Source organism: Panthera onca, chromosome B1 (genome assembly GCF_046562875.1).
Source record: "Panthera onca isolate mPanOnc1 chromosome B1, mPanOnc1 haplotype 2, whole genome shotgun sequence".
Taxonomy (NCBI): domain Eukaryota; kingdom Metazoa; phylum Chordata; class Mammalia; order Carnivora; family Felidae; genus Panthera; species Panthera onca.
In genome coordinates, this window is record NC_138342.1 from 190,147,995 (window position 1) to 190,163,748 (window position 15,754).

General features: G+C 45.1%; 1 protein-coding gene and 1 long non-coding RNA gene across 3 annotated transcripts in view; both read right to left on the bottom strand.

Annotated features, from left to right (window-relative positions):
- The window catches only part of LOC144616009 (uncharacterized), a 28,441-nt gene extending 26,833 nt beyond the window's left edge, over positions 1 to 1,608 (bottom strand). The window contains exons 1-2 of the long non-coding RNA XR_013554854.2: positions 1,366 to 1,608; positions 1,176 to 1,267 (exon numbers count right to left, since the gene is read on the bottom strand). This is a non-coding gene — a long non-coding RNA (uncharacterized LOC144616009). The remainder of the gene's footprint in view (positions 1 to 1,175; positions 1,268 to 1,365) is intronic.
- An 8,603-nt stretch (positions 1,609 to 10,211) lies between these two features.
- TRAPPC11 (trafficking protein particle complex subunit 11) overlaps positions 10,212 to 15,754 on the bottom strand; it is a 49,069-nt gene continuing 43,526 nt past the window's right edge. For both annotated transcript variants that reach the window (XM_060652882.3, XM_060652881.3), the window contains exons 29-30: positions 15,230 to 15,397; positions 10,212 to 11,216 (exon numbers count right to left, since the gene is read on the bottom strand). In XM_060652882.3, the coding sequence (XP_060508865.2) occupies positions 11,172 to 11,216; positions 15,230 to 15,397 (213 nt within the window). In that variant the 3' untranslated portion in view covers positions 10,212 to 11,171. The remainder of the gene's footprint in view (positions 11,217 to 15,229; positions 15,398 to 15,754) is intronic.

Below are 15,754 nucleotides of genomic sequence, written 5' to 3' on the forward strand. Positions count from 1 at the left end.
CATCTTTACATATCTTGATTTCAGAAAAGGAATCAGCAATTTCTACAAAGATTAGCTCCCTTAATTGCATTCTTAGCAGGAAATATACATTAAAAAAATTCTGTCTGATCAGTAAATAAATCGTTGTTCAACTTCAAAAAGTAATAGGTGTTGACCTATCACTTTGCGGGATGAAGTTCCTGAAGGCAACGAGCTAGACTTCCAGGGTGTGCTGGTGGAGAGAACTTTCTCCCTCCTGACCAAATCGATAAGGCAGCTGGCCTCAGTTTTGGATTCTCTCTCTCCTCTGTATCCAGTTCAGTAACTTGAGTAACAAGCAATTGGTTGTTAACTTTGGTATTTCATCTGCATAGTTGTTCTTAGTAACGTACAAAGACAGTGCAGGTGACACTTCTGAGCATCTAAGTCACCTCCTGGCCATTTATGGCTGCATCCAACTCCCTCTGGAGCCCCATACTAGGCACTGGAGAAGAAAGAGGTGAAAAACAAAGAGCTTCTGTCCAGTCGAGAGGCAGAATGCATCCTTTACAAGGTCACAAGATGCACAATATGTATAGGAAATGCTAGAGGGCTCTGGAGGGTGATGGAAGGACCATGAAGGCTGTGGAGGAGGGCGAGGTACAGCTGAGCCTTGAAGGGTCCCTGTGGCAGAGACGATGCTCTATCACACCATTTCTACTTCCTGGGCACCCAGGGAGATGGCATTTCCTTACTTCCTCTGGCCACTGGAATGTGTGAGTGAACATTCCAGGCTTAGCCTTGAAGAAGGAAATAATGACCCCTCAAAAATGTATCTTTTTGTCTTTACCTTGCTAGTCTCCCTCCCTTCATGCTCTTCCCCACGGGGCCCCTCTAGCCAGGCCTGTGCCTCCGGGCAGGATGCTTCTCAGGGGGGTGTCTGTAGTCACAGCTCACAAGCAGACATATCTGTGCCTCCGAGTTGAGTAGAATGTTCCTCGTCTCGGACACCTAACAATTCTTGCACCCAAAGGGAATTGCAGCGTTATATTTAGACATGTAGAACCTTTCACCTTCTCCCAAAATCAGATGGCCAAAGATCCACCTACTACTCCTGGGAGACTTTCTCAAATAGGAAGAGAGAGATGTGAGTGGGGATATAAACTGCTTAATCACATCCTCATCCTAGAATATTACTCAGCCTTCGCACACCTTACCTCCAGGGTGACTGTCATGGGTCACAAAAGGAGCAAGGTCGCGCCAGGATCCGGCCACTGACTCTCTTCCCTCTGGTGGCTGGGATACTTTCCTTTTAAAAATAACATTTATCATCTATTCTTGTTAGAAAAAAAAAACACATCTGCTGAAAACACAACAGAATGATAAAATAAAGACAATTAAAATCACCTATAATCCAGTAACTCCAAACTATAGTTTGATGTGTATACTTCCGGTCGTTTGGAACCCCCTGGGTATGTGTGGGCGGTGTTGGTTTTGTCCTCTCAGACAGGATCGTATTGCACGTGCTGTTTTCTCTACGACCAGATCGATATATCCGGACGACAGGTGGTTTCACCAGGGAGGAGGACCTTTGTCACAAAGAAGGATTCGTCCGTCCAGGCTCAGGCCGCGCTGGGGTGGGCGCCCAGATCTGCCAAACCCGACAGACAGGACAGGGAGGAAGGAGGCCCGGGGAGCCGGGGGGAGGGGGGAGGTAACACCGCCGGGCACCAGCCTTGCAGACGCTCTCCCTTCTGGAAGCGCAAATCCCAGAAGCACCGCCCTGCGTCTGCCAAGAGGCCTTGCAACCGGCTTGCGTTTCTCCCGCCCTGGCCTCCCTTTCAGATACTGGACGCTGTGCTCTCACTTTTCTTCAGTTGGGCTTCTGACACAGGTGGGGTGAGGGGGCGTGCGGTGAGGGGCGGGATTAGCACCCGGGGCGGATTGTAGGGGTGGGGGTGGTATAAATCAGACGTGTCCTCGCTCTTCCCGGACCGTGCTGCTCCCGGAGAGGAAAGGTCGACTTAACACGGCTTCACCTCCTAGGTGGCCTTTGCAAAGTCCCCAGAAGGCATTTTGCGTTATGCTTCGGAAACGCAGCGGGGGCCTCTCCGGGAACTGCGGCCGTGCAGCTTGTTGGCAGTGGCTGCGCCGTCTCTCAGACAGAGGCAGGCGTGCACCGGCGGCGGGAACGCGAGCGTCGCGGCAGCCCGGGGCTGCGATGGCCACACCTGGGCCGCGCGTGCGCGGCGGGGACACGTGCGCGTGCGCGGCGGGGCGGGAGGGGGGTCGCTGAACCCCGAGACCAGAGCGACTGCATGCGCGGCTGTGGGACGCCCTCCACCTGCAGCGAGTCGGCTGCTCACGTCTGCTAAGCGCGTGGAAACCTCTATTGGCCACAGCCGGTCTGTTAGAACAGAAAGGTTCATTGTCCTGAAGTCACCCAGCCTGTCTGACCACTTTGGAAGTTTCTTTATGCTCCGCGGAACTTGGAGGCAGTTGTCCCACCGGCCACTGGATTATTGACGCATGAGCTTTACCCAGCAAAGCTCTCTCGGAAGGGGCGACCCTGGTTTAATTTTCCACGAGGCAGGGAAAGCAACGCTTGAGAAGAAAAGTTCTCTCCCAGCGCGCTCGAACTTTAAGAACAGTAAACACTCCACTACTTGACGGGGGTGGGGTGGGGGGGGGGGGTTACTGACCTGAAATTACAATTTCGTGGGAAGTGGTTGTAAGCAAGTGTGCACGGACAAGAGTGTCCTCGGACCACACTTTCTTCAGGCTCCTGTATGCACCGACTTGGCCTGCCCTTGGGCTTCTCTCTGACTTTGGAGAATCCTGTTTGAGCAAGAATCCTGCTAAATCAGTTTGGGGGGATCCCCGACCCCCAGCCTTAGTATCTGATCCCCCTGGGCTGCCTTCAGCAAAAAATCTGTGGACGGGGCGTCTGGGTGGCTCAATCGGTTAAGGGTCCCACTCGGTTTCAACTCAAGTCATGATCTCACAGTAGGTGAGTTCGTGCCCCACGTGTGACAGTGCAGTCTGCTTAGGATTCTCTCTCCGTCTCTGTCTGCTCCTCCCCTGCTCATGCTCTGTCTCTCTCAAAATAAATAAACTTAAAAAAAAATTCTGTTGAGTTGGTCTAGCAAGAATCCCCCATCCCCTTCTTGGTGATTTTCCATCCACTGACCCCCCCCCCCACCCTATGCCTTGCCTGTACATCCCCATTTGTCCTTTTTAGAATTGAGTCCAACCTCTCTTCTCTACAAAACCCCATTGTAGGAGCCCCTCTTGAATAAAGAAAGGCTGCCTGTCTCTAACGTGTCCTGAATAATCTTTTTTAGCAGGTTTCTAATGTTGCATGCATGTGTGGGTGGGTGTGGTAAAAGATCCATCATGTAATGATTACATCTTTAAACAATTAGTATAAAATACATTCATTAAACAATTTCATTTTGCTTCTGTGTCAAGCTCATGTGCTTTCCCAAGGTAATAATTGAGAACATCATATAATACTGATTTTAAGTGCATAGTTGAAAAAGGTTCACAGGAGTGAAAGTCTGATATCAGTATCAGTTTGAAGAAGTGATCTCGTTGATCTTATCCGTACGGCTGAAGATTCCTTGCAAGCTTTATTTTTCAAAGCAGAAGCATTGCACGGGTGAACATAGGCACAAATATCCCTCTGAGTCGATGAAGCCGGATGGAGGGTGCTGGGTCTCTTTTAAAGAAGGTGAAAGCTGCTACCAAAAATGTCATAAAGCCATCACACCAGCCTGACATTCCGGTCCTCCAGGTCCTCCAGCTTTTCATTTACATGATTACTTCATAAGAATAGGGCCAAAAGGAGGAGGGCAAACCAAAACAAAAACCAAAGCTCTTGCATAACATTAGAGATTCTGTGAAGGCACCAACTTACCACTCTGAATATTATAAAGAGAGAATTAAGTTATTAAAAATTCTCTCTTACGTTTTAGGGTAATTAAAAAGACTTAGTCGATGTGGGGAAAAAATACAGAATAATTCCAGCCAGCAGGAATAAAATGTAGGATAGCATTTAAAATTTTCCTCCTGCAACTTCTGGTTCAGATAATTGCCATTGATGGATGTTTTGCTGACAGCGTGTACTCAAAGTTTGAGGCTGTCATCCTCTAAGCCCACTGATCAATCTCAGCATCACCAAAAGTGAGGCAACCAGACATGGTGGCAATAGGATGTGCAGCATATCATCTGAGATATTCTTACAAAAAAAGGGAGGGGGGTGGGAAGCAAGGCAGGAAGGGACTCAGGCAAGCTTTGGACTCTAACCCTCAGACCACAGGAAATACAGGAGATAGAGCAACAGGTTAAATGACACCCTGGGGAAGCAATCAGCCAACACCAAAAGGTGAAATATTTTCTAAGCCAACCGACCCCATTTCTTCAACACCTCCCTTTGACGTAAGGGATAAAAAGGGGGTGCTGTTCTATGTTATATGACACTGAACAAAAACAAAACAAACCAAAAAACAAGACTTAAGAAACGTAATATAATGGAAGACCTTGTTAGGATACTGGTGAAACTATAGAAAGACTACTCGATCAATCCTTGTTAGGATCCAAACCAGCTATAAAAAGACTACTTGGTCAATCAGGGAAAACTGAATACACATTGTGTATTAGACAATCTCAGGGAATTATTGGTAATTTTTTAGAGTAATGATGCATTGTGGTTTTATTTTTAAAAGGCCTATTATGGGTGAAATTAAGAGGCTGAGGCTAAATAGTACATGGCAAAGTACTGATAGCTGCTGAAGATGAGCACAAGCATGGAAGTGTGTTACAGTGTCTACTTTCGTGTATGTTTGGAAATTCTTACGATAAAAAAAAAAAGGAAATACAGGGATAGCCATCAGAAGTGGAGAAAATAGTGTCCACGTGGTCTGAGTACCTGCTGGTCATCAACACCTCTGATAGATGAGCTATCACAGAGCTCCTCCTGTCTTGTCTTTAAATAATTCCGTATTTCATCTTGAACATAGAGCTGTTTATTTCTTCCAGTTAAATTTGGCATTTCAGATTCAGTCCTTTGCAGAGACAACGGTTGTTGATGATCATCCAAGGGCAAACATTTCTCAAACTACAGGTCTTCAATCTGATGAGCGTGACAAAGCCAAAAAAGACCAGCGTCATCCCCAAATCCTTGAATTTCAACAGAAAAAGCCCCGCTCTCCAGTAGCAGTGGTGGTGACGGTGACAAAGCTTCATTCTTTCAGTTTTAAGTGAGTTTCGTGGCCCTTCTTTCTCTTATCACTGAGTATGAACCCCCTGGATAGGAAAACAGCACTAACTTACCTGATAGCCAACAAGTCTATGCTAAAAGCACCTGGCATGCCATCATGCTGGCAGGAATGGGTGCCAGCCAGCACATCCTTCATCCCCTGGAAGGCTCTCTATGGATTTGTCGATTTTACAAACTTTTATATGTCCTCCCAAACCCACTCGCACATTATCTGTACAAGGGTAATGGAAATGCATTCCCATACAAGAAAGACACAATGATTTTCTTGCAAATATGAAAACAAAGCTGATGTTGCTCCTGGAGGAAGCCCTTGCCTCACCGAAGCTTCCTCATTCCTGCCCTGTGCTCACCTCCACTGTGGCTCCCTTCTACCTTGTATTTTTATTCTTTCCTTAATCGTGGATATTTTCAGACACATCCCAAAATAGAATGAGATGAACCCCCAGGCACCCTTTGGCCCACCGTTAACAATTATCAGAACTCTTCAAAATCTTATCCATTCCTTTCAGACCAGTTTCTTTTAATTTTCTTCCCCCCCCCCCCCCCCCCCCCCCCGGGGAGCATTTTAAAACAAATGGCAGCCATCCCAGTAGTTTCCCAGTCTCCTCCCCACTTCTGCATTTTTCACCTCGTAGTGGAATTTGTGTGCATGACATTTTCCCCTGTTGCTCTTCAGGAGGAGGGGGTCCTTTATGGCTTTGGCAGCGGCACGGAAACTGGCCCACGGTAGGTGCTCAGGAAACACTTGGAATTGAACGTGCGATTAAGGGCAGCAGCTTTATTGCCGGAGACTTAAGAATTCAGAACACAGGTCTTCGCTCACAGAATGCACGACGCCTCGGTCATCAAAAACACACTCATCCAAACACTCAGTATTTAGGACTCGGCACCAGCAGCCTCAGGACAGTGGGCGTGTGGGGCGCGTGGACTTGAATCCCTGCCCTTGGCTGCTTGCGGTGGATGTCACTGGCAACGACAGATGGTGGGTTCCAAAGATGGCTGCAGAATCTCCTGTCCCCCACGTTTCCCCCTCCAGAGGTGGAGTTTATGTTCCCTCCTCTTGAACCCGGGTGGGCCGGTGGCCGCAGTGGAAGTGATGTCGTGTGGTATCCAAGGTGAGGTCACAAAAGGCGATGCGGTTTCCTAGGGCACACGCGCTGGAGCTCCGCGCGGTCCTGCAAACCGTCCGTGGCCTGCAGACCACTGGGAAGGCCGAGACTCAATGAGCACAGATTCCCGGCCGGGCCCGGGCCACTTCAGAATCCTGTTCCATTCGCTGCCGTTCTAACTCCAGTTACTGTGGGACCACGACGGCCTTACAGTAGGAACTGCACAGCCCGCCCCTCCTGAATTCCTCACCCCCTGCAACCATGAAAGATAATCACTGTTGTTTGAAACCAGTAGAGGCGCCCGGGGGGCTCGACTGGTTGAGTGTCCCACTTCGGCTCAGGTAATGATCTCACAGTTGATGAGTTCGAGCCCCGCGTCGGGCTCTGTACTGACAGCTTGGAGCCTGAAGCCTGCTTCAGATTCTGTGTTTCCCTCTCTCTCTGCCCCTCCCCTGCTCGTGGGTTCACTCTCCTCTCTCTCTCAAAAATAAACAAAAAAATAACAAAAATTAGGCTTTAAAAACACAAAAACAAAAAAAACCATTAACTATTGCAGTGGCCTGTTTTGAAGGGAAAACCAGACCACCGGTCTCTATGCCTCAGTTTCCACTTCTCCAAAACGTTTCCTACACAGCGTATCAGGAGTATTAACTGAGGTAAGAACATCACTGGCACATTATAGCACTCAAAAGATGTTGGCGATCATCATTTGGGAAACATACATCGTTTAGAAATCTTGACCAACCTAATAAAGATAGTATTCGCAAGTTTCCATTTGCCATGCCTGCTGATACCTTTGCTAATACCTTTTGAATAAGGCTTGTTACTACATAATGAAAAATCAACTTCAAGGTTGCTAGGAGTTCCTTCGGTAATTGAAGAGAAAGCAGAATTTTTTAAAAGATGCTATGACTGTGCTTCCGCTTCCCTGTGTGGGAAAACATGCTTGAGAAAGCAGAAACAGTAAGCTGAGTGGAAGAGAAAGTTTCTCACAAATACGATCTTTGAAGAAAACCTAAAAACACGGGATTTTGTACTCCCGTAGCGAATTTTATGGAGCTCTTTAGTACGTGTGTCTGAGAATGGCAGTGTCTGCTAAAGTAAAAGGAAGATATTTTTTGGAGCTCACCAAAGGACAGCATGAGTATCACTTGTTAAAAATATTTCCAAACAAATCCGTATGTGTAAAAAAAAAAAAAAAAAGGTATTTGAAATGCTAGGATAATAAAATAAAATGTAAGCTTGTTTTCTTATAGATCTTCATGCACAGGATCAATGATTTTTTTACTTAGCATCCATTCATAACACTTTAGTTGGAGAGGACTTACGGCCTGAAAAAAAGAGAGGGGAACAGGAGCGAGTACACATCTCCATCTGGTGTCACGTAGTCATTTAACAACCTCTAATCACCAATGTTGCACATACCTGCTTCTTGAAGATTATAGTCACTACTATTTATTCACTGTACCATTAAGTAATACAACTCCTCTCTAAGTAGTTTCTACTCTAGGAGTTGGGACACTTCAGGTGCCTTTTCTGGGGTTTTAGCTCAAGAGGGGGAGCTTCAGAAAGGTATTACCTGGGACCGCAGGAGCCCACACCATTGAAAGGGTGAGCCTGGCTTTTCCACTTACAAGTGGCCCTTCTCTCATTACAGTGCCAATGTAGAAATCACAACTCAGAATTCTTAACAGCTATTATTAAGGACAGTATCTCGACTGGAAGACATTTTATATTTGGGATGGAGATATAACCTGGGCCATGAAAGACATGACTGAATTAAAACTAAAGAATCCCTCCTTCAAGTAACATGAAAAACAGATTTTTAAAAATCTACTCTAAGAGTCAAGCTCCATAAAATCATTTAAGGAATTTGAGGATAAGGAACCTAAGATTTTCTGAGGAAAACTGAGTTTAAATTGCAAACTGAACTTTTAGGATCATAAAATACGGGTTTAGGCAAATTGAGAATTGAAAGGGGCGCCTGGGTGACTCAGTCGGTTAAGCGTCCAACTTCGGCTCAGGTCATGATCTCACGGTTCGTGAGTTCAGGCCCCACATCTGGTTCTGTACTGACAGCTCAGAGCCTGGAGCCTGCTTTGGATTCTGTGTCTCCCTCTTTCTCTGCCCCTCCCCTGCTTGTGCTCTGTCTGTCTCTCAAAAATAAATAAAAACATTAAAACAAATTTTTTTAATAAAAAAAATTTGAATTTTTCCTCCCCAAGACATTATCATCCTCATCTTCCTCGTGACATTTGACACTGATCATCTCATCTCTAGTAGTGCTCACCATCATGACATAGGAGTCAATGGGGCACCCGGGTGGCTGAGTCGGTTGAGCGTCCAACTTCGGCTCAGGTCATGATCTTGCGGTCTGTGAGTTCGAGCCCCGCGTCGGGCTCTGTGCTGACAGCTCAGAGCCTGGAGCCTGCTCCGGACTCTGTGTCTCCCTCTTTCTCTCTCCCCTCCCCCGTTCATGCTCTCTCTCTGTCTCAAAAATAAACATTAAAAAATTTAAAAAAAAAAGGAGTCAAAGTTCCATGGATACCTCCCCCAAAATATAATTCTTTAATTAAAAATGTATACCCCTGAATTGGTGGAGAGCAATACTGAGAACCAAACGGTACCCAGTAAAAAACAGAAAGTAAGAGATTTCCACGCACACAGATGATTGTGGCTGATGGCACGGAGGCAGAAAGGGAAAGACCGTGAGGTCCCCTTTGGCCCTTGTAACCTGAGTTAATCAGCAGCTCTGGAAACACGGCAACAGTTTTGATTCTGGGGCCCGGGGAAGCTGCTGATCTCATGTATTTTTGAGTAGAAAATAAGAAAACAGGAGCACTCCTGGTCTGGGAGAACTCCTGGCTGGGGAAGGGTTACTGTATTGCCAGCTCCAAGGAAGATGAGGGGAGGCGCGGGGCTGTGCATCTGGTGCGTTTGCAGGAGCACAGAGTTGCACACATCACGCTCACAGCAACGTTAACCGTTTTTACGGGAGTGCCGGTGATTCATTTGTTCTAACACCTACTTCGTGTTTGACGACAGCAGTGTTAACACGTGAGATCTTTATTACATAAGCTCTGCATCAGACCATCTTCAAATTCAAAGGAAGCTGTGAATGGTTCAAGCTGCAGGTTATGTCCCATTAGTGGGTCATGAAGTACAGGATATATAATACAAGAGTATATAGAATATATTGTTCCATGGCGTTTTTGCTCACGGTTTTAGACCCTTACATATGTTATATATATGTACACACATATATGCTCATGTATGTAGAACTGAACGACATAAACATCAACAAATTCTGATAACATGAACCCTCCAGGAGGTGCATGAATATCATCTTCAGTCTTCTAATAATAACAATAATAATAATAACAACGATAATAATATGATAGATGTCACTGGTTGAGCACTGCTGTGCGTCAGCTACCGTTTCCAAGCTCTTCTCATGCAGTAATTGTTACTCTCCTCCTAAGCGTAGGAGATCAGTACTACCACCGCCTACATCTTACAGATAAGAACACCAAAACACACAGAGGGTAAGTAACTTGGAACAGACCTCACAAGCAAGCAGCAGAACCAGGATCTGACCCCGGACAACCTGACTGTGGAGACGAGCTCCCCGTGGCCTCTATCTGAAAAGCCAAGACCGCAGGGAACTCACGTCCTCCTAAGACCACCAATCCCACTGTCCGGTCTCCTGGAAGGTTAGCAGAGTCAGTTCGGGAACGCAGAGCTCCTAATTTCCAATCCTACGCTCTCCCTAGACCTCAGGCAGCAGTATTCTTAGTAAAAGATGCTTTGTGAAGTTGAAACCAAACAGGCTCAAAATAAATAAAAGATACAGACGAGCATACTTGAAAGAGAAGAGAACATATTTATTTACATCACTACTTCCTTTTTACAACTCCTACACTTTTAAATAATAAAATTTTCCAGGAAATCTGGTAAGTTTTAAATTAAGATATTTTAACAGAAGAAAATTTCCACAATATGATTTTTATTTACATGAATTTCCAAGAGTTTTAAATTGTTCCTTTTGAAACGGCCCAATATAACTAAAGCTCTCATTTAGACCTTGCATCTTTTTCAAAAACTGTTAGCTTAAGAAATTCAGCTTATAATCACATCCTTATAGTTTAGATCCTGACAGACAAAAATCTTGTTAACGCACTTACAAATACAAACCTGTTTCATAACTGATCCACATTTGGGCTACAAGCTCAACCTATTTCACATGTTTTGGTGCCAAGCAAAGATTTTTTTTTTTTTAGACAGCTTTTAAATTGCTCTGATTAAAACTTTCTGGAAGTTTTCTGGATCAGTCATACAGCTGCTTATGAGTTTGTATGTATGTATTCTCAGCACACATCCAGTCGGTGAGGATGGGCTTATGTCCGGTTCAGTCAACTCTAAAAGTGACACGGGGATTCAGAACTTCGCTGGGGCAGATACTAGGGCATTTTCCTCTCCTTGGCCACTCGTATTTGGGATGCTTACGTTTCCTCCAATATTGCACATGCAAATCACTTACTTTTAGGAGAACTTACTATTCATAAAATGGCTTCTAACAATAGCAATGGTCTGACATCCTTCCACGTCACACTGAGAGATTTCAAATATTTATTAGCGAAACTAGAAGAGAGGATAGATTTTCCTAATATTTTAAGCATGAGTTCCTCCGAATAGTTGGTACAACATCCATCAAAAAATAGAAAAGATTAACTTTTACCATGATCAAAGATATAGTTCACAATGAAAACCATACAGTTCTGGACACCTTCTCTGTAAGAACGGCCGACGGCCAGTCTTGAGCATCATGCCGCGGCAATAGAGGCATCATCCATGAGTCGACCCTGTGGCTTGAAAGTGGGAGAACAAAACAGGTTTACAACATAGTAACAACAAAAGCTCTATGAAAAGATTCTGAAATTCTTGGAACGGTGTCCCAAAAACAGAATGAAGTGTACAAGTATCAGAATCACATTGTTTTTCTCCTTCTCCCACCCCAGTCTCTCTGCACTTGAACCTGGGGATGGCAGACTGCAAGCCTAGGTGCTCCCCCCTCGTTCCCTCTGACACCACAGACGTCACCCGCTGGCCACACACGTCCACCTGCCAAATCCGCCGTAGGCACTGTTTCTCTTCACCTTGTTTTCTAGCAGCTACTCTATCACCGGGAGCGGGTGAGAGGGAACCTAGTTACCATTCCCGCTTAAGTGGTAGCTTTATTCTGTCTCGCTCAGGGCCCTCCTGCACCTCACGCTTTACGCAGGTGACAAACCTGAGCTGATAGACAAGTTCTTGGGGATTCAAGGTCTCCCAGTGTCCTGTTTGAGAAAGAGCAATCCGCGATGAACTACGGTGTCTAACAATGAATAGTGCGAGGATAGAAGCGGTAGATGAAAACAACAATTTCCCCTTCCCCAAGGTCACTGGAAAAACTTAAACCATCACATGAGCAGAGTAAAGGCTAAGCAGGAAGAAAAGGTACTGTAGCTGTACTTAGGGTATCAAACTTCTGACAGGTTAGCAACACCTCAGGGTGTCATCAAGTAACTGACAAAATGAAACTTCTTTTTTCTTTTTTAATTTTTTTTTTTTTTTTTAACGTTTATTTATTTTTGAGACAGAGAGAGACAGAGCATGAGCGGGGTAGGGTCAGAGAGAGGGAGACACAGAATCTGAAACAGGCTCCAGGCTCTGAGCTGTCAGCACAGAGCCCGACGCGGGGCTCGAACTCACGGACCGTGAGATCATGACCTGAGCCGAAGTCAGCCGCTTAACCGACTGAGCCACCCAGGTGCCCTGAAACTTTTTTTTTTTAAAAAATGCTTATTTGTTTTGAGAGAGAGAGAGAGAGAGAGAGAGAGAATGAGCAGACTCCACACTGTCCGCACAGAGCTTAACTTGGGGCTTGAACTCACAAACTGTGAGATCGTAACCTGAGCCAAAATCGAGAGTCAGACGCTTAACCGACTGAGCCACCCAGGTGCCCCCAAAATGAAATTCTTGCCAATAATTTGATCAAGCAGATGTATGTCAGCAGACCTTTGTGGTAACGCACGAGAGATGGCATTCAAGACATGAAACAGAACAGTGTGATAACGTCATCACCAAAAGCCATTTACTATGCTGTATGCAGAATGATCCCCAGGGGACTCCCTGAGGTAAGGAAGGGAGCACTCCTGCCTTCAGTTTTGTTGCTGTGCGTTTTATGCACGTATGTGCGTGCGTATGTGTGCCTGTGCGTGCGTATATGTACGTGTGAGCTTGTGTAAGTTAGGCCTCTGACATCTGAGGCAGGAACGGAAGGAAGGAAAGCAGAGGTGCTGCTCTTTTATACGTCATGTCATCTTTAGTACCGACAGAGGATGTTCAGTTTTAGAAAACGAATAATGGCTCAACGTGGCTAAATGCTTACGAGACACTAGCTTTACAAACAGAAACGGAAGACAAGGACGTCATGCAATTCGAAGACTGGAATCCACTTTTCAAAGGAAGAAACATATTCATCCAGCTTCGAAGGAGGGAAGCGCCGTCCAACAGAACTTTCCGTGATGATGGAAATGCTCTGTGTCAGTGCTGTCCAACATGGCAGCCACCAGAACGCTGACTTCCTGAGCACTTCAAGGGGGGCTGGTGCAACTACTTTTTAAAGTAAATTAAATTATAATTAATTTTAATTTAAACCTTGACAGGGCACACGTGGCCAGTGGCTGTCATACTGGAACAGCACGGCGCTCAAGTTTAGTAAAGATGTGAAGGGATATACAGCGCGAGTAAGACTGTTCGCTAGGTGGGAAAAGGGTAACCCTTAGTCACTGTCCTCCGTGTGACAAGTAAAACGACTGTAGTTCTGACTCTCCCCGATAAAGGAGCTGGCTCTGAGGATCCCAGCCAACTTTTTTGGCAGTAGTCAAGCTACTAGAAGGTAGTACTTGGATTCAGAAAAAAGAGCATGGCAGTTCAAAAGGGCACGTTAGTTATGTTAAACCTTGCAAATGTTTATTGTTCTGGAACCTTTCCTTAGATTAAAGCACTACCCAGAGGAGGTTTACTGTGGAAGAAAATGAGAAGACTGAACCAGCAGGAGCTGGGACGGGGTGGGGTGTAGGGAGCCCCACAGGGAAAGGAATGGAGGAGATTAACTGGTGGACCCGAAATCCTGATTCCTCAAATCAATCCACTCCCACACCTCAAACAGGCTGTGTTTGCACACCTCTGTCTACGTTGATACACGCTCTCACGCTAATTAAGCTGCACTTCTGAGTTTGGGAACAGCAGACCTCAGAAGGTCAAACGGCTAAAAGGACATCAGAGGCCATCACTACCCCAGTGCTCCCCACCCGTCATGAGATTTTTTCCCTGCGAGGTGACCTCAGACATGACAGGGAGGAAGAGCAACAGACATAGCTTCAGAATGTGAATGGGCAGAGATGTGAAAAAAGCCACTGCTATTGGGGGGTGGGGAGGGCAGGGGGTGAACAGGAAACCTCTGTACTTTCCACTCAATTTTACTCTGAACTTAAAACTGCTCAAAAAAAAAAAAATAATAATAAAGTCTCTTAAAAAGCTACTTTTTTGAAACACAGGAGATCTAGAATTATGAGATTTTTCTTTTATAGTTTAAAAGTATGGTGCTTAGGGCACGCCTGGATGGCTCAGTCGGTTAAGCATCCAATTTCAGCTCAGGTCATGACCTCGCGGTTCATGGGTTTGAGCCCCGCATCGGGCTCTGTGCTGACAACTCAGAGCCTGGAGCCTGCTTTAGATTCTCCGTATGTCTCTCTCTCTCTCCAAAATAAATAAGCATTAAAAAAAAAGTTTTTTTTTTAATCAAAGTATGGTGCTTGGAAACATTAATAAGTTATTTTTTTTGCAAATGTAAATAAGAAGCAGTGTAAGTCTGGAAAGATAAAAGCTGGGAAGATTATGAAGGCTACATTAATACAGAGTAATGTAAAATGTACCCAATCCCAGATTATATAAAGAAGGGACAGTTCCTCCAAACTTTTATATCTGAGTTACTGAGGAAACCACAACCACCCGGAGGGAAGCCTTAAGTTTAGGCATCGAGAACGGCTTCACTGGAGGTGAGCACTGTGCTAAATAAACCACCTGTGTGGCCCGATTCACTCCTTCCCACACTGACCACGACCATCCTACACATTCCTTTACTGCAGGAACCTGGAAATGGTACCAGTGTCAAAAAAATCAAAACATTAGACCAGACTACAGTTTCCAACACAGGACCATTTTCAGAAAAGTCCCCAATCGAGTATTACATAGAGAGTCAGGAAAGCTCAAGGGTCATATTTAGAAAGTTAATCCATTTTGATTAAAAATTAGTTATAAACTAACCACAACTTAAAAATATGCTTTACTTATAAGCCAAAGGAAAAAAACTGTCTAAGGATACTGTAAAGGTAAATCATTTTTACCTGAGGGAATAAAAACCTTGGAAATTAGATTCTGTAAAATAATAGCAACTTTACAGAAATGAAAAGCAATACTGCCAAATTCATACGATACACGTCAAAACTATCAGTTAGTCATGGGGCGCCTGGGTGGCTCAGTCGGTTAAGCGCCCGACTTCGGCTCAGGTCATGATCTCGGGGTCCGTGAGTTCAAGCCCCGCGTCAGGCTCTGTGCCGACAGCTCAGAGCCTCAAGCCTGTTTCAGATTCTGTGTCTCCCTCTCTCTCTGACCATCCCCTGTTCATGCTCTGTCTGTCTCTGTCTCAAAAATAAATAAACGTTAAAAAAAAAAACAAAAACTATCAGTTAGTCTCAAAATATCGTTGAGAAGCTTACATGAAAAGCCACCTTTGGTTTGTGTTCAAGACAGGAGATTTAAAAGTCCTAAGACTTACCTTTACAAAAATACTGGTTGGTATAAAACGCCTGAGCAGCTGATGTGTGAAGTGAGGAAATCTAAGCAGGTTGACGTGGAGAGATGGCAGTTGTTGGTATCCGGCCATTAGAGGATAGAAATTATATAACATTTCCTGTTCGGTGCCGGGGAGGATACGCAGTCGAATCTACATCATAACAAATGGTAGAGACAGATAATCAGTATATACACTTACAGCATCTTCATGGTATCACCCCTTGGTTATTTAGAAACCACTGGACACCCACATCTTTCTGGTGAAATGTGCTCTCTCTCCTACTCCACTTTCCAGACAGATGCTACTAATAGGGCTGAATTCGGATGAGACTAGGACCACACACATAATAAATATGCAAAAAATACGTGCGTGATCATCTCAGCTTCTACAGTTTCTACCAAGATCTAAATGGCAACTTGTACCAGCTTAAAAAGGGGAACGCTAGATGGACTGACATTTTCTATGTCTTGACCATGTAGATTTTATAGTCACTTACGCCATGAGATA